This window comes from Ambystoma mexicanum, chromosome 14 (genome assembly GCF_040938575.1).
Source record: "Ambystoma mexicanum isolate Mex_15411 chromosome 14, UKY_AmexF1_1, whole genome shotgun sequence".
Taxonomy (NCBI): domain Eukaryota; kingdom Metazoa; phylum Chordata; class Amphibia; order Caudata; family Ambystomatidae; genus Ambystoma; species Ambystoma mexicanum.
In genome coordinates, this window is record NC_090940.1 from 220,883,211 (window position 1) to 220,905,617 (window position 22,407).

A 22,407-nucleotide genomic window follows, 5' to 3' on the forward strand; every position below is an offset into this window, starting at 1 on the left:
GACCCGATGGTCAGGGCTGAGGTACAAAAGGCAGTTGCGGTGAGGATCGGTAATCAACATCTTCCTTCCAAACTTCAGACATTTCTTAAAACCCGTCTTGGGTGTGGTAGGAGTTGAAGATGAAGACATATTTTCAATGAAAGAACTGACGTGCTGTTTTGAAACACAAAGCAGAAGCTCGGAAAAATGGAACTGAGACCAACGGGCGCGGCTCAAGCCGTTTATACGACGGTTGACGTCAACATTTGACAGAGGCCCTCGAAGGATTACGACTCCACGGCCTCGAGCCGAGCGCCCTCGGGTGAACATTTTCCAAAGAAGCAGCAAGGCTGGCAGACAATAGCTAAGATCTAAGATGAGGAATACGTGGAAGGACTCAATCCATTTAAAAGTGGGGCACAGCAATGGATCTGCACCCCTTTGTTTACACCAGAGCACAATCCATCGCCACATACATACATACATTGACCCGTTAGAAGTCCTCCTTGCAGCCCCTCTAAAACCTTGTCCGTTAGGTCCCGGCTCTCATAACTCACCTTTCAAGAGGCACAGATGTAGATTGAGAGACTCTGCACTCGGGTGAAGCAGCCACCCTTCTGACTAGTACAAAAGATCCGGCCTCTGAAGAAGCGAACAATGTGGGCAAATGGACAATTCCAGAACTTTCGGGTACCACGTCCTTCTTGCTCAATCTGGGGCGATTAGGGTCAGATGAGCCTAGAACCTCCTCAACCACCAGAGACCACATAAGATTATTGGAATCAAAGGAAATGCATAGTGAAGGTTGAAGACCCACTCCACCATGAAGGCAACTCCCAATGCCCCCCTCTCTGGGGCTACTCCCTTGAGCAGAACTATTTGCGCTTTGAGTTGTCTTTCGTTGCAAACAGGTAAACTGATAGGATTCCGCAAGGGAGAAGATCTCTGGAATGACATCCAGGCACATCTTCCACACATGAGACTTTCTGCCTGCTCAGAGCATCCACATAACTGGTTCTCTGTCCCCACGAAATGAGCCGTGGGGTTTGAGATTTTGTTCTCAAGCAACTAGAACTAAAGACACATGGCCTCCCTGAACAGGGGCAGCAACCTCCCCCTTTTAGTTGAGGTAGTGCATGGTCACTGTCTTGTCGGTTAAAACCAGGAAATGTTTTCCCTGAAGACAAAGCGCAAAAACTGTTGCAGTCAACCTGACCGCTCGCAGTTCCAGCAGATTGATGTGCCAACACTACTCCACCTGGGTACAAAGCCTGCTACCCTGCAGGTCCCTGCAATGAGCAGCAGAGCTTTTCAGGGAAGCATCTGTGATCACTTGAGCATCAGGCCAAGGACCCCAGTACACTGCTCGCCATCATGTTCTTGCTGTTGGTCCACCAAGATAGGTTGTTGGCCAAAGTCCTCGATATCTGGAGGACATCCATCATTTTACCAAATTATTGTGACTACTGACCTCGGAGTAGCCACTGGAGGGAGCGCATCCAAAGTTTGGCCTCTGGCACCACGAAACTGCAGCAAGCCATGAGGCCCTGGAAGCAAAGAAAGGCTGACGCTGGTAGACTGCTAAAGTCCTGGAATCTTGCAAACATTTGTCGAATGCTGAGGGCTTCCTCCTCAGGGAAGGAGCCTTCCCCACCCAAGTATCCAGGACCCTTCCGATAAACTGAGCCTCTGTGCTGGTGTCATGTGCATGTCTGAACATTTCAGGATAAGCTTGAACTGTGCAGTAGTGAACAGGTGTCCCTGGAATGTCTTGAAACCTGCTCTGGGGATCAACCTCGGATGAAACAGTCATGCAAGTACGAGAAGACAAAGACCCTGAATCTCCTGATGTGCACCGCAACCACTAGTTTGGTGAAGATCCTGGGTGCGAAGGTCAGGCCAAAGGGAGTACTTGGAACTAGTAATGAGTATCCCCAATGACAAATCTCAGAAAGCACCTGTGCTACTGTTGGAACAGGACATGAAAATAGGCGTCTAGCAACACCAATCTGTGCACCGCAACCACTACCTCAAGTTTGGTGAAGATCCTGGGTGCGAAGGTCAGGCCAAAGGGAGTACTTGGAACTAGTAATGAGTATCCCCAATAACAAATCTCAGAAAGCACCTGTGCTACTGATGGAACAGGACATGAAAATAGGCGTCTAGCAACACCAATCTGTCCACGTAGGGGTAGAATCTCAGAACACTTTCTTTTAAAATTATAGGACATTCCTGTGTCTAGAATGGGGAACACAGTCAAATTAGTCCTTTATACCCAGAAAACTAGGGAGGGGTGACATTCCTCAAAAATCTTTCTCTTCCCAAAGATAAGCCATCTCAGTATGTAAAAGTCTTACCATTTTATCTGATAAACAGTAAGATAAAAATATCAAGAAGTGGCATTCAAGAATCCGATACAGACTATGTATAACCATTCATAACCACACACAGAATTCTTGAGTTTAGAAAACAAGGATACGATTATAATACCACAAATAAAGCATTCTTACCAGTACTTTTGGTGTTGGTGGCAAGCCGTTAATTGTTGATTTCTGTGCAGAAAAACATGGAGAAATGCCCATTAGATAATTTAACTTTTGTAATTGTACGTGAAAAGAAAAGTTTCAAAAATAAAACTTGCAAAACATTTAAGTCAATCCAACAGCTCACTTTATTTTTTGACAATAAAGCAATCTATTTACGGCAGAATAATTGCCAATAACAAAGCTCACTAAGCCCACATTCACTAGAGGCGAGGAGAAAAAAGTCAAGAGCCAGCATCGATAGGTACATAGCAAACTAGTGCCATCCATCCAATTCCTGGAATTGGACTGACATAAAAAAAGCTTACATCACCATTGCAACAGAAACACCCTCCTCTTCATTTTTCCAATGTACATTTGATTCTCCCTCCAATTCCGCCAGCAGCTAGACATCCATCCATCCTCTCAATAAAAGGAACAGAACTACGTGATTCAGCAATTCAACATGATAGCATCACATATTCTCTAACAAACAGCTTGAGACTACCAGAATGGCTCTGGCCCAATAGTCAAAAGAGAATTAGTATGCCTACACAAGCTAGACCATGTATTCTGGATCCATGAGAAAGATGCCATAGTAGTTCTTGGTTCTCTTTCAAACATCAAGACTTCTTTTGGAAATAACTATCCAATAGTTATCTTAATTTGGAGCCTCACTGATTAATCAATACTTACATTTCATTAAAATGAATGCAATTAATCAACCACAAATACATATACTCAGTACGCTCACACAAGTCATATCAAGGGAATTAAGTTTTGAATGTGAACAATTAATATATAATTAATAAATAATCAATTAATAAACAATTCCCAAAGAATTGGTTGCGACTAGTAGCTTGCAACTTGAAAATGTAAGCCCTCGTCTTAGAATCATGAGAGGAATTATGCAGAGAAGAAGAATATTACTTCTGAAATAGGACCTTTTTTGCATCCTCTTCCACTTTTCGACAAACGCCTTCTCAACATCTGCAGGAAGTGAAGAATCGTACCAGAGTGTAGAAATAGACCCTTAATCGAACAAGTGTCCCAGACTGCAAAGAAGACATAAAGACTAGATAAACTCTTGACCAAATGGAAAGGTAGAAAAATACCTTGCTGGCAGCTTGGAAGGGAAAAGGGAGCTGGTCATTAGAGAGGGCAGTAGGGCAGATTGGAACTGAATCTTTGAAGGGAGATGGCCGTAGCTAAGGCTTAATCTGTTTCAAGTCATACTATTGGTGAAGCTTGACAAGCTGTAACCTATTCTGGGTATGTTGTGTGCGTATGAAGCAAGGGTGCACTGATGTTAGCCTTGCTGTGAGAGCAAAGAGTGAAGGGGGGAACTGGATGTCGGTGAGTAAGGAGGGCGTGATGGAATGTAGCTTATCAGGGTAGAACAGTAGGGAGGACTGTTGTGTGCTGTAGGTTCGGAAAATGGGCAGAGGGAGCCACTGGAGAGTGTGCATAGGTTAATGAGATGTGTGTGTGGAGGTGGGTATTACTCGCTGTAAGGACTACTGTACTCCTAGTCCATAGTCCCCTTTTTGCCATACGTAATGGGAGTTCCTGCAATACGGGGACAGGACCTGAGCCTTAGTACATCTGAGCACAATTCCTTCTAAATTTGCATGCAGAGACAGGGTTACATGTGTGCAGCCCTGCCCTTGCCACACGCTCCTTCCTCCTCTCAGACCCTTTGCCTCCTGATGGGACTGGGAGGAGGAACTACAATTTTAGGGGGATGGAAGACAGCCGTACAGAGGAAAAGGGACTGTGAACTAGGAGTATGGTAGTCTTTACATTAACGTTTCCTTACTCCTTCGTCCTATCCCCTTTCTTTTAGACTTATGGGACAGTAACAAGCATCTCTTTACCCACAAGGTGGAACCTAATCAAACAAAAATGTTCATGAGGACTGCCTGCCAAACTGAGAACCCGCTCTCCCACGTCACTTAAAGGATTTTGGGCCCGCAGCTGGAGATGGCTGAGCAAAGAATCCTCTGAGGATTGGGTGAGCCTGCCTCTTCCATGGAGCACTGTGAGAGCTGTCTCGTCTGCTACAGTGATTAAGAAATCTGCAACCATCCCCCCACCACCACCACATTATCTGTAGAAATGGACTGCCTCTGAGCCGAAGAAGGACCTGATATGGCAACAGACTTTGACAGAGATGCCAAGGACTTGTTTTGGCACTAGCCTTTTTCTTACTAAGTTATTCATCCATATTGTAAGGGTGCAATTTGGGGCTAAACACTTTTATTAAACAATGAAGCAAGAGAAACCTATCTTTTCCCTATTTCCCTTTCTCTAAGAGGGGTTTCCCTGCCTCAATTAAAGATCTACGGGAAAGGTGAGGGTGTCTGTTAAGTAAAAGTGGCCACCATCCTGTGACAAGAGAAACTTACTTCGATCTCTTAAACTATAAAATAAAGAATAAAGCACAACTGTTCTAGTCCCAGGAGAATGCCTGCCATCTCCTGGTGGTCAATCTCAAATAGCCCAAGGGGAAGGACTCCCTTCCCCAGGCCACAAAGTTTTAAACAATACTTTCTTGGTGGGCCAGGAGAATGCCTCCCTTGTCCTGGCATTCGGTCTCCGTCTCAAATTAGCCTGGGGGAATTACTCCCTTTCCAAGGCCTGATGGACCTTCCTCCCGGTCCGCGTTACCACGAGAATTACTCCCTTCTCCTGGTAATCATAAAATAGTCTCTTACAAGCAGGGGGAATGGCTCACTTCTCCCGGTATTCTCTGCACTAGGTTTCACACCTAAAACACCCAACTCTGAGTGTTCGCGACCCAGGCTTCTCTTTTCTTTGATTGGGCCAACTTGGTTCAATTCCCTGCCAAATACTGCCACAGGGAAGATGACTCGTATTACTCTCTGGGGTTGGGTCCCAGAACCTGGCTTTTATTCTTCTTTGACTGGGCCCACTTGGTTCACTTTCCTGCCAAGTATTGCCATAAGGAAGATGACTTGTATTACTCTCTTGGTTTGGGTCCCAGACCCGGGGTTCTCTTCTTCTTTGGTTTGGCCTTGTTGGTTCACTTACCTGTAAAGTACTGCCACGAGGACGATGACTCGAATCACTCTCTTGGTTTTGGTCCTTGACCCAGGTTTCTCTTCTTCTTTGGTTTGGCTCACTTGGATCTTAAGTAAGTTTGAAGTGAATGGAGAAGCTGCTAACACCAATGAGGTCCAAAAGGATGACCCACAGAAGTAATGACCCTGGACACTACTACCCTGGGCCAGCCCTGGAGGGCATCAAGATAGACGGGGCTTTGCGTCCAATGCAAACCTAATGTGGAGAAGGGCGTTTCAAAATATAGAAGCTATCTAAGGCCCCCGAACCCTTAGAAAGTTAAGAATGGTGTCAGTCAGAAATCAAGGGAAGTTGTGCCTCACCATAGTTGTAATCATGCAGGTTCACCAGGTAGTGGGTTCAAGGCGATCACCACTGGTTGTTTCTAGGTTCCTGTGAAGACCTTGGACACCCAATTTCACTCCCTTGACGAAAAGTGGACCATCCAGGATGAGTTCAAGGATGCATGTCTTGGATTTTGCTATGCAGGATCAGGAGGTACTCAGCATTGGATAAGATTTTCTTTTTGCGCCTTTCCCTCCATAGATTTCTATAGGACAACTTTTGATTTTGCTTATTTTGAACACCATCATGATTTTTGGGAGGTAAGTAAAGCCATCTGATTTACTTCCCTTGCCTGTTTTGCTCATTCTCATGGGGAAACTGACTAGTCCCCAAGACTGTCAGTTTTAAGAGATGTCTGTCTTTATGAATTCTTGTATTTTACAATGGCACATATTACCTTACAGTGAAGTGCAATTAGGATACTTGGTATTCTTTTATCTTTCTATATAATAGCTTTTTTATTACTTTTACAATGTACCTAAAATGGGCTGGTGGCAGCTGTGATATGTTTAGTTCTTTTACTTGTGCACTTTTGTATTTACCATGAATGGCTTCTAAAAGGTGGCTAGCACCCTAAGATGACCATGCCCGAAGGTGTTTCGCTTGTTCTTTTGCCATATTGTACTTTGCCCTTTTTCCTTCATTCTCAGGTCAGGAAATGCCTTATATGGATATCCCCTTCCGGGGAAAAGCTGTGGTTTTCGCGGGATAAGGGGTGTTGTGTGAGCCAGAGGAAGGGATTGGGACTGTCTAGTCCCAATATATATCTCAGGTCCCTGTAAGTCTGTTGCTTGGTAGATCTGGTGACCAGTGGCTATCCATGGCTGTTTGAATGGTGCAGATCCTGACCATTGGTGGGCTTGCTCCTAGCCTGAATCCTGGATAAATGGAGGACCCCTGCAACTGTTCGGCAGATCATCATTGGAACCAAGACTTCTATGAAGTGCAGCCCACTGGTGACCCAAAGATGACTTCTTTTTTTTTTATTTGCTTTTAATCAATAAAAGATTTTCACAAAATGGCTTTTTGTCTATTGGCTAATGAGCATACTTAGGACACCGCTTTCAATTTCTTTCTTTCAATGTTCAGATACCCCACGGTTTTCTTCAGACTGGTCAGTGTCCATTTGAAGAGCAGGGTTTGCCGGGTTAGCGTGTTTGACCCATTGGCCATCTATGTGGACCGCTTACTTCAACCCTTAATCCAGGAAATACCAACTTACCTGAAGGACACTACAGACTTTCTCAACTGCCTACAGGAAATTATAGCCCTAGACACCAGCTGCATACTTTTCAGAATGGATGTATGTAGCCTCTATACCTCGTTTCCTCACATCGATGGGATAAATGCTGTACTTTGGCTCTTGTTGAATCACACATGTATAAGAGGGAACAATGAGTTTGTTGTGGAACTATTAGAAATAATACTCTACAACAGTTACTTTCGTTTTCAGGACCAATACTATGTACAATCCTCAGGAACTTCAATGGGGTCGGCCATGGCTCCGGTTTATGCGAACACATACATGTATAAATTTGAAAAAGAAAATGTATTGGATCATCCACTATGGTCACTTAAGATCTTGATCTGGAAACGATACATAGATGATATCTTCGGTATCTGGTGCGGAACACGAGATGAATTGGATCTCTTTTTGGAACATCTGAATTCAGTGAATAATACAATCAAATTCACAATGGAAGTAGGAGAACCTTCATTACATTTTTTAGATGTGAGCTTGCAGATTAAGGAGGGCCACATCAAAACCACGGTGTATCATAAACCAACAGACGTGAACAATCTTCTACATTTAGCAGTTTCCATCCGAAACCTATGCCAAAAAGTCTCCCATTTAGTCAAATGTTAAGATTGAAGAGAATTATCTCAGACCCAGCAGGCCTTGACTCAGAATGTTCACTCTTGGTTGAACGATTTGAATCCAGGGGTTATCCAGATACAGTCACAGGAGAAGCCCGTAATAGATCAGCTACCTTCACGAAGGAACAACTCCGCATTCCAAAAGTCAAGGATAAGTCCACACCACTACTTTATATCTCTAAGTACTCACGTCAGAGTTTCCAAATCAGTAAAACTTTGCGTAAAAACTGGACCATTCTACACAACGACCCTGCTCTTTTGAAATTATTTCCCAAAGCACCGATGATGGCTTTTAAACGTGGGCACAATCTCAAAGACATATTAGTGAGAGCGGAAAGACCTCCTAAGGACAAACAACTTGTATTGAGCACTAGAAAGAAGGGCACCTTTCCCTGCCTGAACTGTACGAACTGCAACAATGTCATAAAAGGGGAAACGATATCTCACCCACAAACTGGGAAGAAACTGAAAATCAGACACTTTGCTACCTGCCTTTCCGCAGGAGTCATTTACGCATTAAAATGTCCCTGCTGGAAATTATATATAGGTCAAAAAACAAGACCCGTTAAAGAAAGATGGTCTGAACACAAATCCACCATCAGGTGTAAGAACCTCAGATCCCCAGTGGCAAGGCATTTTATCGAACACCAGCATACGATTGCACAAATTAAATTTCAAGTTGTAGAAATTGTCAAACAACCACACAGGGGTGGTAATTATCAATCCCTACTGTCGCAGCGAGAGAAGTACTGGATTCACACACTGGATACTCTTCAACCTAAGCGTTTGAACGAGGAATTCTCTCCGAGTTGCTTTTTATAGGTAACTGCTAAACTATAATCACAGGTCACACCATCAACCACTGTATGTAAGTGATTGTAACCCATCCCTTGTTTTTAACTATGTCTTTCACCATTTTTCTCCCTCTAACCATAGTGACTCTGCTAAGCATTCATGGGAGGTGTGATTTCCTCTGTATGACCTGTATATATCCTCTTAACTGTTTGTATCTGCTCATGAATGACCAATTGAGGTAACCCTCTATCGGCTCGTACTTTGTATTAGTCATATGGTACACTGCAATCTGTTTATTTCTGTTTTCAATCTCCTTGTTACTGACCAAACTTGATTGACTATATAATGAGAAGCCTCTTGGCCCTGTATGATTTGTTCTGTATCACTAAGAGTAACCACCTGTGCTATTTGCATTTTCTATCATGATTACAATGAATGTTGTTGTCTTTACAAATTTCTGTTTCATTAGGACTAAAGCAATATGATGCGATGCGGTGGTGAACATAAGAATTTCTATGGTTCACCATGGATACTATTCACTCTATATTTCTTTATATTTTCCTATATCTGTCCAGTTCTTATGAGCGCGTCTATATTCTTCACCCTTTCAAGATGGCTGCCCATTTTCTTACTGATCGGCATCTGCGCCTTTTTCTATGTCGATACCCCGATTCTTTTTCCTTCTTGGCGGCTTGACTCCAGCGCAGCATATTTCCTAGGTAACGACCGCGCTGAGTCACTGTCTGCCGGGTCCAGTTTGCATACACCTTGTTCCTTGAACTGAACAGGTAAGCGACCGTAATCCGTTACTCTCTGCCCGAGCGGTAGGCCCATGGCATATTGCTAACCATAATATCAGACATACATGTGTTTTTATTTAGGTGCTAGCACTATGTGGTTTCCAACAGACGCCCTGCATCTGATCTTTGCTACCTCTCGACATTCGTTGTCCACGCGGATGCCTCAGTTGCCTAGGTTATTCGCCATGCAACCTGAGTGAGTGTATACATTAATCCGTGCCCGGTTTGAATTTAGCATTTTCTTCGAAATCTCATTGAGCACATATAATGCTTTTGATTAACTACATCCATACATAGGCGGCTTTTTGCCACTCTTAAATTAGCTCCCTATGCACAATTTTTCCGTGTCCAACACCTGTTCACGCCGTATTGTATACCCCTCCCCACAGGTGGACCTTACTGAACTCACCTCTTTTGGAATGGGTTCGTTTATAAGCACAAGGTGGACATCTTGAATATATCAGTTCACTCTTTTTACTACACTGGGACTTTAGTATTCTGCTCTTTACCATCGCCCCAGCATCTTGTGATATGTATTGATGTTAGTATTCTACTGGCATTGAAATTAAATGTTTTCTTCTGTCTCCTTGAGTTGTTGAAAATAGTCCAATTAGGCCCTTTTGAAGAAGAGGGACTCCTCGAAACGCATCGGCTACCCCATAATTGGACAACATTCCTTCTGCATCATCTATTGCTTCTTCGCAGTTTTTAATATGCTAAATGTTACCAATTATTTCTTGCAACTGAATGTGCCTCTAGGCAAATGTTCTTCTTTTGCCAAATAAACTTATGTTTTCAATTGATAAACTACTGTTATGTTTACATGTTTGAATGCCCTTTGTGGCATCAGAAATTAGTGTGCAGGGGACGGGAGGGCCCCACCTTTGGGTCCTCTTTCATTTCTCTCAGGTGATTAAAGCCTCTAGTGTTCCACGATGCCATGACCAGTTCTTTTTTTGCCGATTTAGAGGCCAATTTCGGTTCGGTCGTAGGATGGTTTTGATTGTTTCGTGTTCGCTGCTATTTCTAATGGGATCGTCCAAATGTGTCCGCCAGCCAGTTCCAAGGTCCTTTTGAGACTTTCGCCTTCTGCTGAGGGGTTTGGTTTGTTGCGTATTCATCCCGTGTGTACGAGGAATGGGTTCTCTCTGAAGGACTCCGGGTAGTTTTGTAAGGTTTCTCTTGTGGAGGGTCCTACTGTTTCTTTCCCTGTGAGATGAAAATTTGGTCGTTTCGTCATCACTTCTCCAATCGGATAGTTCGTGGCCATTTGTCGGAAGGCGATGTCTGGTAGTTCTGCTCCTCAGTTGGTCTTGCCAGCGGTTTTGATTATACAATACTTCTGTTCTTGAGATGTAGTGTGCCCTGGCAGGAAGAGCCCTCGACTTTGCTTCGCTTTCGGGCTGATTTTGTGCTGGTTTGGTTACTAGGAATAGATTGAATCCTAGTTTTTGAAGATCTTTAACCACTTCTGAGGAAATTTCTGCGAGAGCTTAATTTTTTATGTGAATAAAAGCTTTGGCTCTGTGGTCCCGATGATAGGGTTCGACTAACTTGACATCGTTTGTCGTTAGGTGTTGTAACTTTTTGATTTTTGTTAGGGTTTTAAGAACCATTTTTCTATTTAGGACCATGAAACCTTCTTTTGGTGACACTTGTCCGAGTTTAAAGATTGCCGCTCCAGCAAGCTTTTCGTCGAGTTTCTTGGGTCCTTTGGCGGGCCAGACGTTTTGTGTATGGTTCGAAGACCTCTGATCGTTCTCACATTGATCTCTTTTGTTTTTTCCCCGGGATCAGGGGCCTATATTTGCTTTCCTCTCCAGAGATCTTGGTGGATATTTTGGCTTCTGTTTGGTCTTCGCCAACCTCAACTTGTCGATGCCTCGGTTTGGGTGCCTCTTTATCATTTCCAGCATCATCGCGGCGATTTGATGAAATGATTTTGTTTACAGCTGCTTGTGTTGGTTTGCCTTCTAGTTAAGGTGATATGACTATGACTTGAGTATCTTCTAAGTTATCATAGTGCTGAGACAAGTTCATTAGCTCACTATTTTGTTGAAATTCTTCAACCGTTTTAGGATATGTAAGCACACGCCGATGCTCTGAGTTCGAAGGTGGAGTGATTTGTGGGCAATCAGTCACCCTACCTTGCGCCTCTTCTTGTTTCTTTCCTTTTGTTCCAACACCTAGAATCAATAGAGGATGGGGTACCTTAGGTTCGGTTCTCTTTACTCCAGATATCAAGGTTTGGATTGGTTGTTGAATTTGGGTTTTATTTAGCTTAGTTGTTTGGGACTTCCAGTCTGTTTGCTCTTTTGAAGTCCAAGGTTCGCTTCTTGGGGCCAAAGTCCGCGATGACGCGGCACAGAAGATTGGAGCCAGGTCAGCAGGGACGGGCCCTTCGATAGTCTGGGACCCAGTAGAGGTTGAAGAGGAAGGAGCTTGCGCTACCTGAGCCTTTTTCAAGGTCTGGGCTTCCAATTTGGCAATTTTGGCCTCCATAGTTGTCTGTAATAACGTAGTTTTAGTATCCAGGGCTGTTATAAAACCTTCAATAAAGGACAATTTGGTCAGCATTTGGGATGAGGTAGAAGTATTATCTTTCAGAGTTTCGTTAATGGACTCAAAGTTTGGCGAAAGGGTTTAGGGCAATTGTGAATGACAACATTATGTGTAGCAGATCTATTTTTTTGCTGGGAGACTCCTTCTGCGCCGATGATGATATTTCACTATGTCTTCGACTAGCGATCGGTATGTGAAAGCTTTTATCACCGGTATAGGCATGGACTCTGTCCATATATATTCTGTCTGCAGACAGTAATGAATTTTGTGCACCACTGACGTCCTCCGCGTGACAACCTTTAGAGTGTCGCAAGGGTTCTTGTATATGAACTTTAGTCCATCCGTGTCGATCTTCTGTTGAGGCCCCTGCGGGTGTGGCGAGGCTCCGGTCTCCTAATGTGGTATTTGATGCTGGAGGACTGACTGCCCCCTGTATCTGTGGAGGCACAGGTGTTTGCTGTGTTTTGCACGTCAGAGGGCTCACACTGATTCTTTGGGGGTTTACAGGGGCCGACGAGTGAGAAAGTCTCTCGACGCAGGGGCCCAACACTGGTAAGTTTACCAGTTTATCAGCCGTCGATTCCGTTGTGACTAGTTCCTTTATCTTCGGGTCCTGCCTTGGGGAAACTTGGTCAGTCTTTCGGGCTTTATTTACAGGCGAGGGATCTTGTACCGCCTCCAAGATCTCAGCATCGGAGAGCTCCTAGTCCTGGTCTAGTTTCCTTTTATGTTGGTTAAGAAAATATTCTTTAAAAGAGGACGAAGCCAGTGAAGTTGGAAGACACTTTAAACTTCCTTGACTTTTGGATCCCAGCTTTCTTTGTTTTTTCGTGAATAATTTGTTTGGCGTTGGCTTTGTTTTTGAGATTCCTTTTGTATTTGGATCTGTGATGGCAGAGTCGGCAGTCTCATTTCCCGGAACCCTGATACGGGATATTTCCCCATCTGGGGTTATGACCTTTCGGGAGACCTCTTTGCCCGGTTCTTCAATTGCCTCGATCCTAGACTGTGCAGGAACAGCAGTCACATTCAAAAGCCTGTTTTTGTTTGTCAGAGAGGCTTCAGACGCTTCGTCGTCGGAACTCCTCGGGACGTGAGTTATGGATAAGTCCTCTTGGTCCGAGATCCAGGAGTCACTCGAGGCGATTCTGATGGGACAATTGGGTGGAAGGGAGGATATTTGAATTCCATTGGGAGGATTGAAACTTCTATGAATCTGTGCAGTCGTTTGAGCATTAGTTCTAAAAAATGCCTGAGCATGGCTGCCTCCAAGTTTCTGTTTCTTTAAGTCCATCCCATTGTCCGCACTTAAAGGATTTTGTGATGAGTATATTAGTGCCTCCTCAGATGTAGGGGGCACATTTCCCAACCCCCACCGTTCAGGCTCCAGCCGCGGCCGTCCTTTGACTGCCTCGGACAAGAGACCACTCGACAATACGGTGGAACAGATGGGGGCCTGGAGATCTGTTCCCTCGATCACTGTCACTGGTCCCTTATTTGCCACTTGCATTACGACTTCGGCCAGGCCGCCGCCGTCACCAGACACCCTATGTTCTCCCAAGGGCGGAGAACTCACCTGGGCCGATGTGTTCACGTCACCACCCGGTTTTTGGGCTACGTCTACTCCTTCATTTACCTGAGTGGGAAATGATGAGGATGTCTGTGATTGCCGGCGTTTTGTTAGTCATTTTTGGTTTACGGAAAGTTTTTGGGCCACGATGTTCTTGGGTGAGTTTGTCACAGGCGTGGCCACATGTGGGCTGCCAACCGAATCGTCAACAAGAGTACTTGGAGATCCAACCGATGAAGAACACTCACCCCCAAGTTCATTTACCAGGGTGTCACTTCGGAGCCACCGTTTCTTGAGAGGTGGTTCTGACGGAATAGGTGGCGCCATAGATAGCAGTACAGCTCGAAGGTCCTGTAGTGCGAGGACCAGAAAGGGACACCGGGACCAATATATAGGAGAGGCGAAAGACAGCTGAGTTCGAAGGAGAAGGTTCCGGGTAAGAGGTAGCGGGTGGGAAGAGGTGGGAAAAGGAGCAGCGAGAAATGTCTAAGGGGTGTTGTGTGAGCCAGAGGAAGGAATTGGGACTGTCTAGTCCCAATATATATCTCAGGTCCCTGTAAGTATGTTGCTTGGTAGATCTAGTGACCAGTGGCTATCCATGGCGGTTTGAATGGTGCAGATCCTGATCATTGGTGGGCTTGCTCCTAGCCTGAATCTTGGATAAATGGAGGACCCCTGCAACTGTTCGGCAGATCATCATTGGAACCAAGACTTCTATGAAGTGCAGCCCACTGGTGACCCAAAGATGACTTCTGCATCTAACCAGCATCGACTCCAGTGTTGTCCGGTTGAAGCGCTGCTCCTCTGTCTCATCTGAAGAAGAGCCTCATTGGTGCTTTAACACCTGGACCAGTGGGAACAACCAGTCTCGACTGATGCTCTTGGATCTGTGCCTTAAAAAGTGTCACTGGACCAACCAGTGGACTGACCAGAACTCTCCTGGCCATTTTGATTATATGGTCCTCTTAAGTGCATTACTGCGGCTGAAAAGCCAACACTTGATAATGCCCCAGAAAAAGGGAAAAATATAACTACTGCAACCGGACTGTTAATAAAATGCCTGGAAAGTTGCGACTTTGCGGGGCACAGCACACCATGGAAAATAGCTTCCACTTTAAAGGTAAAAACACACTTCATAATAAGGAGAGGACTACTCCTACACTGCTAAACCTAGGGGCAACAAAGCGCACCCAAAACATTACAAAAGGGGCCCTAATGGACCCAGGCAGCACACCACCTAAAGAGGGGGTGCTGCCATGGGAGAAGTATGGATGCCACAACAAAGTAGAGAGGTCTCCCCTTGCTAGAACCTTATAAAGAGGGTATAGTGTTGCCAAAACAAAAATGAATGCAAGAGGTGAGTGAGAAAGTCTCCCCTTCAAAGTCAAAGATTAATTCGCAGTGAGCCCAACAGTAGTGCGGAGAGGCTGAGAACAAAGAAGGTAAAATGTGCAAAAAGAAACCCCACCAACTCCCCCGCCTGCCCCACTAAGGCACAGGGTGATCTAATCCTACCTTGGATGTGTCTCCTGTTCCGGTCAGTTGTACTTTCAGTTCATCCCGGCAGCATAACTATGTTGAGATCTTGACCTTTGCTCTATGGTGAAGGTGAAGGCCTGAAGGATTATGAACCACCTAAGTAGTTTTGGATTTCACCCCTTCACATTCATTAGCCACTAACATGCCGTATGTCAAAGTAGACCCTAACAGAAAAAGGCCTAAACTTCTTCAGAGAACACAGAATGTCAAAACACCCTTTTTTCCACTCCGGCCCATCTCAATGCATTATCTTTCAGCTGCTTGTTGATTAAATGGATATAGTGCTCCTTACTCTAGTCATCCAGTTGACTCAATACTGCATTAATTCCTGCCTCCCAGGTATCTGTCTAAACTACTAAGGGTTTGTGGTAATGCAAATGGTACCTTTCAATCCTTGAAAGGCTTTCTGGCATACTTCACTCCATTCTATCTTCTTAGGCGATTTGGATGACAAGTTGGCCGTAAGGAAATCGGCTATGGCAACATAGTCGGCTATAAAGTTCCTATTCTACAGTTCTTACTGTATGTTCCTATAGTACTGTGCTGCTTGTACTTTACTATGGAGAAGCTGAGTTTTAACCCCTCTTACCTCATGCTCAAGGTAGACCATAGAACTCTGATTAATCTGGCACTTGCTAGCATTGATGGTCAGATTGGCCTGTTGAAGGACCTGCAACACCTTGCTGAGGTGGGAAAGATGTTCTTCCCAAGAGGAGGTGCAGGCCGCAATGTCATCCAAGTATGCCATGCAGAAAATTGTCTAGCCTATTCCACACATGATTCACTAATCTCTGAAAGGTGGCACGTGCATGCGTTCGGTCTAAAGGCATCACACTAAATTGGTGGTGACCTTCTGGGGTTGAGAATGCCATCTTCCCCTTGACACATTCAGTAAGGTATTTTTGGCAAAGGCCTGAGCAGTGGTCAAATGTGCCAAGGTACTTACTGAACTAAGCTCATCTGTCCTTGGTAAAAGCTGAGCATCAGTCTTAGTGACTGCATTTAAGGCTCGGTAGTCCACAATGAAACCTGGGTCCTTAAATCCTGCCTTTGGTAAAAGTAAAACTGCACTACACCATGGACTGTTGGTGGAGTGTTGAATTACTCCCAGTTTGAGGTGAAATCGGGTAGCTCCAGATTTTCACAGGCATACTGTCACCAGTGATTATATCGTGTTACCTCTAAGGAGTGGACACTGGTGTAAAAGGAAGCAGAGGGGCAAACTGATTTAACAAAGATTTGCATTCACTCTGCTGCTGCTTGTCAGTTTTGCAGAGAGAGAACCCCATTCCACTGAGCCATCTAAACAGCTAACCCATTATGAGATCAGGTAAAGGTTCACTCTCCTCTTCATCTCTAGGCTGAGGCCAGGGGAAGCGGATCCTAATTCGACCCTAGGGACGAAAGCATTTAATATATTGGTGTGAATGACCGTAGGGGCCTTTTTGAGGTTACCCAAATCCAGCAAATAACTGACCTCTCCAAGTTGTTCAACAATCATGTAGGGGCCAGTCCACTTGTACTGTAAGGCTACTAACAGGGCCTTACTCGTAGCATGACAAACACCTTCTGTCCTGGAGTAAACTCTACCTAAGAGGCCTTCTGGTCATGTCAGTGCTTTACTAGTTCCTGACCAGCTCTCAGTATTTGACTTGCCTCTCTCATAGTCATGGCTATCCTGCTCCTGAGACACATGTAATCTGCCACATGTAAGACCAACCTTCCTTAACCAGGGCAATAGGGCCTCTGATTGCATTACCAAACAGGAGCTCAAAAGGACTGAATCCTACACCCTCTTGAAGTACTTCCCTCTAAGCAAAGAGAGGGCATGGTAGGAGGATATCCCACTTCCTCCTTAGTGGCTCTTCAAGAGCACCCATCAAGCTCTTCAAGGGTCTACTCAAACCATTGGTTTTAGGATAAGCTGTTGAGGACGTGTAGGAGACTCCACAGATCGTTCACATGGCTTGCATATAGTGGGGCATGGAGTTGGTCTCCCTGTCGGAAGCAACTTATTTAGGAAATCCCCACTTGTGTAATAATACCCTGTAAGGCCTTGGCTAATGCCTGAGCAGACTGTTTTCATCGGGATTTCCTCAGGATACTGTGAGAAGCCAGGAATGAGACTCAGACACAGGGGAGCCATGGTTTGGTCAAAGACTTATTAAAATAAAAGGGGGTGGGGAAATGCCTCTCTGTCCCTGCTCTCTAAGAGATGTTTCCCTACCTAAAACCAACACTAAAGGTCTGTCAAAGTCGAATGTACAAAGCAAGCCTGTCCCATGTGCAAAGTACTATTCTGGCCTCACATTCTAATAACTTAAACCCTAAAGCGAAAAGGGTAATGCCTTTTGCCTTGAGTATTTCATAAATGTTCAATAAGGAAAACAATTGTAATTCCGACATAAAAGTTCCAACAGGAGGAATTCCTTATTCCAGAGAGTGGCTCCCTTCCCCTGGATGGATTTCTCTTCCCCTGGCTGCTTATTCAACAATGTCAGTTACTTGTGGTTCTCTTGATGAAATGTACAAAACAAACTTGGCTCTCTGTCTTTGTCTTGTTATGATACATGATCTACTCTCATGCCAGTTTTCCACTCCTCTTCTTGTGATCAGCACAGCCTTTTTGCTAGTCCTGTTAAGTCTTTCTCGGGATCTTTCCAAGTTTGGTATTTTCCAACACAATTATCAACTTGTCTCTGCCTGGTGTATTTCCCTACCAGGGCTTTCTTTTATACACACAATTGCAACTGCTCGGTACTCTCCTGCCAGGGCTTTCTTAGAGGTACACACTTGCAACTGCCTGGTATACTCTCCTGCCAGGGTTTTCTCATGTATATGTCCCTTTTACACTTTCAATTGGACTGGTATACTTCCCTGATAGGGCTTTTCTCAGGTGGGTTCTGCGCACCCCTCAAACATTTTAGTCTCTTGTTTCTACATTTTCACATATGTATTGCATACACTCACAAACTGTAAAGTCTCGTTTCCCATCCGTTCTGTAAACATTCTCTTGCTCTTTCTCTCTCATATGCTTCATAAATACCCATTTGGTGTTGGCATGGCTGCCAATACGCTCCAGGGGTCCCCACTTCTCCTGGGTAGACTCACCGGCTCTGGCTGGCATATCCTCCTTCTCCCACGGTAAGCCGATAATGGTTGTTCTGTGTTTACTCATTTGTTGCTGCATCCGTTTCTTGGCTTCTCTTCGTTCCATGGTCCCTGCTGTGCTCATCTGCTTCATGTCTTCTGGCTGCGGTAAGGAGAAGGCTGCCTCCAAAAACCTCCAAACAACCAGGAGCACTCTGTTGGTTTCTGCCATTCCTGCAGCATGTTCCTTCTCGTGATCAGCTTCCCGGTCTATGCTTCCCGAGTTGGTTCGCTCCACGGCCCTTTCTCCAGCATCGCGGTCTCTTGGCTTGTTATAGAAGCAGCTTTATTTCTCCAGCAGTGCGCCTCCGTCAGCTGCTTTGCTGAGCGTAGCCTGTGTTCCTGGCCTTCTTTGATCTACATTACTCAGTTCATCTTCCTCTTGTAGTTTTCTAGTAGTTATGGGAATGGAAGTCCATTCTTGAAGTTTTACAGGAAAGGTTTGTATAATTGTTCTTTATAGGTAGGTCAGTTGTACATGACTTGTAGGTAGAGGCTGAGAAGATGTTTTCACTAATTTTTTAGGGTAAGTCGGATGTTGATGTCTTACATACAGTTCTTATTAGAAGATCTTCAGTATCTTTCCTAGGTGAACGAGGGGAGGTGTAACTGTATGCCATTAAGGCATTAGGCAGGGGTGAGGTATCCCCCAAAGAAGAAGGGGGATACCATGTCTCATCCGATGGTGCCATGACATTCTTCTGGAAGTTGTCTCCCCCCATGTGATCTTCCCTCATATAGACGCCCCCAGGGTCAGGACCAGGTAGCAGCTGCCATCCCCTGGCCACATGGGGAGAGGCTACCGCCAGGAAAAGAGTGATGGCATCATCAGATTCATCACAGTACCTAGTGATATAATTCACTACAACAAGTCTAAACCGGCTGCCTAAGATGTTGGAGGTTCAAGGGACCAATGCTATTGATCCCTAGCCTCTCACATAAGACTCCCACAAGAAGGAGAGGCAGAAGGGGTGCCTTGTTCTTGCTATTATTTCTACCAGCTAACTGGCACAACTTTTTCAATTGTCTGCTACCGAAAGCCCCATATTGGGCTTTAGATTTCCAAGATGACCTGACAGAGGCACCCCATGTGCCAACTGCAATAGGAGGGTCTAACAGCACAGGGACCACCAACCTCCAATGCTCCCAATGAGTAGACTCAATGGGCTCAATGTACTGCAGCCCATTCCCCCTTGGTCTGGGGAGCTACCTGCGTTCTCAGGCCTTCATGGAGGGATAATCCCTGTGACTCTTACTAAAGTCTGCCCTGCAGGAGCCACCATCTGACAACAATATGTACAGGTAAGGATGGTCTCTACAGCGTCTCCTCATCTTCTCTGTCAAGAGTTGGAGGATCTTAAAGAGGCTCTGTCACCTTAGGCAAGCCTGGAGGTACCACCTTAGAGGACTTTCTAGATGCTTTGCGTTTAGGACATTTTTCTCAGATTTCTCTCCTTAAGGCTTTTGACTGGAAGATTAGGCTGAGCTAACGCTTTAGCCTCCTTGGTCTGAGACCTTGTCCTATTGTCCAGATGGATATGCAATGTCAGAGACAAGACAGACCTAAAGCCTTTAAGTCATTACTCAGCAGAACTGTTCCATGAACCGCAGGAAATATTACAGTCACGTAATTTAAAGTAAAAGGGACTGGTAGTATGGGAAACATAAGGATAGGGCCTCCTGCAAGATTAGTAGGGGCTAGAGGAGCCTTGGGTACTTTCTCTCGGTTGAGAAGAGTCATATTCAATACTGAGATACTGGCCCCAGTGTCTATTGCCAGTGATTTCCTAGCCATTAATAAAACCACTGCCCTTAAGATAACAGTTTGTATTATCTGGGATACAGTGATACACATCCTGACATAGTTGCTCCTAAGAGCCTATGGACATAAGTGTAAATCTTTCTTGAACACCTATGGGCTCTTGCGCAACAGAGTGAAAGGCTGCACCAGTCCTCATACTCCCATCCTCTGGACAGAAGGCTAAGCTGGTAAATGGCACTACCAATGGTTTGCCCTTACATCTAGGATCCCCTTTCAGATGGTCATTATCCCTACAGACCACCCATCTACCAAATGTTCTTTTGAATGGAGGCGTGCTATGACTAAATAAAAACCTGTTTGGCACCATGAATGCTAATAACCCTGTTGAACCTCCCATGTGGCTTCCCCCTTATTTTTGTCACCCTATTTGGGATGAGATTCTTCAGACCCTTATTTTTCATTTTGCGGCTTCTTCCCCATCTCAGTCTTATGAGGAGCTCCCTTATATTTATGGATCACCCTATTCACTAGCCATAGGTCAGCAGCAACTGCTAACTTATTTGGGTCTAATTCTTTTGAATCAGTCAAATGTGGTTTCAGTTCCAGGGAAGAGGCATCAAAAATATTCTTGAGTATGACCAAGCTTCTCATTCACTCAAATGTTTTCACTGTGTAGCCTTCAATCCACCAATCCAGGTTTTTCAGTGAGTCACACACCCCAGCAACTCAATGAACAATATCTATCTTTCTCTCCTCCCTAAACATTTTCAAGTACTGGGCAGAAATATTCCCAAACTTGGCAATCAGTACCTGCCTAACCTACTCATGGTCCGCCTGATCAGCAGCATCCCTTTCCTGGAAGGCATTGTACCCACCATTGGGGAGTCTACTAAGAATCCAGGGAACTTGGTCAGGGTACACAATGTCTGCATTCTACTTGTCAAAGCAAATTTCTGCAACCAATACACAATATCATCCTACATACTCACCATGTCCTTGGGCAAAATGGGATGATTGAAAAACTGGAGCCATTTCCATTGAAAGACCCTGAAAAAGAGCCAGAGACAACCAGAGAAATGTTTTTCCTTCCTTGCTATCTTTCTAGGAAGGCTCTTCCTCTTTCTTTATCCTCCCTTTCTTTGTCCTCCTCTACCATTTAAGCTTGCAGTTTATGGGCTGAGAGGGATTTTTCATCCACTTACAATATATTTAACTATGTTGCAATTTCGTTTCCCCTGAGATTTCTCTTTTTGTTTGCCTCTTCTAAGAGGAGTTTAGTAGAAATTATAAGTAAAACATCAGTACACAGGGACAGGCATAGGGGAGGAGAGGGGGGTGCCCGATCTTCATCCTCATCCCACCCAGCCACTAAAGGATATGGTAGTAAAGCTTGATAAGCTATGAGGGATTTATTTCCCCCCATATTTTGAACTGAGACCATTATCCTTACACAATTCTCCAAGTCTTTTTACTTTAAGAGGAGCAAGGGCCTCTACTGTCAAGTGTTCCATATTCTAATGTATATTAGTGTTTCTTAAAACAAATAAGCTAGCCTAGTGTAGCAAGGTCTGGGTATTTAGCTACCAGACATTGTAGTGCTTCATTGCTTCCATCCACACACCTGATCCCACCGCTGCCACCAGGTGTTAGGAGGGTTTCCCAAAGTCACTACCTGTGCTTGCACTTGGAAAAGCTAACATAGGGATAGTAAGGTTGGATATCCACAACCTCAGTTGAGTAAGGAACAAATTACTTACCTTCAGTAGTGTTCTTTCGGATGTATGTTCTTCCCACGGATTTCTCATCTTCGATATATATTTCTCCTTCTTTAGAAGATCTCAAACTATTTCAACAGCTAAGGGTGCTGGTGATATTGCCGTGAAGGTCCTTCGGGGCTCTTCATTGTGGAGGCCGGATGAGATGTCGAAATCAGTAAAAGTAGGTTGTACCACAACCCCTCATGGACTTGAGTTGAATTGTTTTTCCCTGTGCTCTGCCGTGCTTGGAATTGATTTTTGCACAAGGTATGATTTGTTAGAAACTAGAAAGAGTGCTTCATTTGAGGGGCAGGACTTAAGGGTGATGAGGAATCCGATGGAGGAACATACATTAGAAAGAACATTGCAAAAGATACGTCATTTGTTTTTTTAATGGATTATGTCCGCCCACGGATTCCTCATTTTAGATGGACTTCCAAAACATTACCGAATTTAAAGGAGATGGGAAGAACGAAACCCCATTGATATTATACGAAAACCTTTTTGTAAGACTGCTCAATGAAAGCAGTCGTCCTGACCTGACAGAATACCTAGACAGTATTGTTTTGTGGAAGGGTGTAGCTAAAACCATGTTGCTACCTAATACATTCCCAAAGTGGTTATTCCACCTAGTGCTGAGGTGGAAACTACTCTCCTAGTGGAG

At 44.6% G+C, this 22,407-nt stretch overlaps 1 protein-coding gene across 1 annotated transcript in view; it reads right to left on the minus strand.

The window, feature by feature from the left end:
- Positions 1-22,407, minus strand: part of MAP4K5 (mitogen-activated protein kinase kinase kinase kinase 5) — a 1,870,683-nt gene that overhangs the window by 898,098 nt on the left and 950,178 nt on the right. The window contains exon 20 of the mRNA XM_069638985.1: positions 2,490-2,531. Coding sequence (XP_069495086.1) covers positions 2,490-2,531 — 42 coding nt within the window. The remainder of the gene's footprint in view (positions 1-2,489; positions 2,532-22,407) is intronic.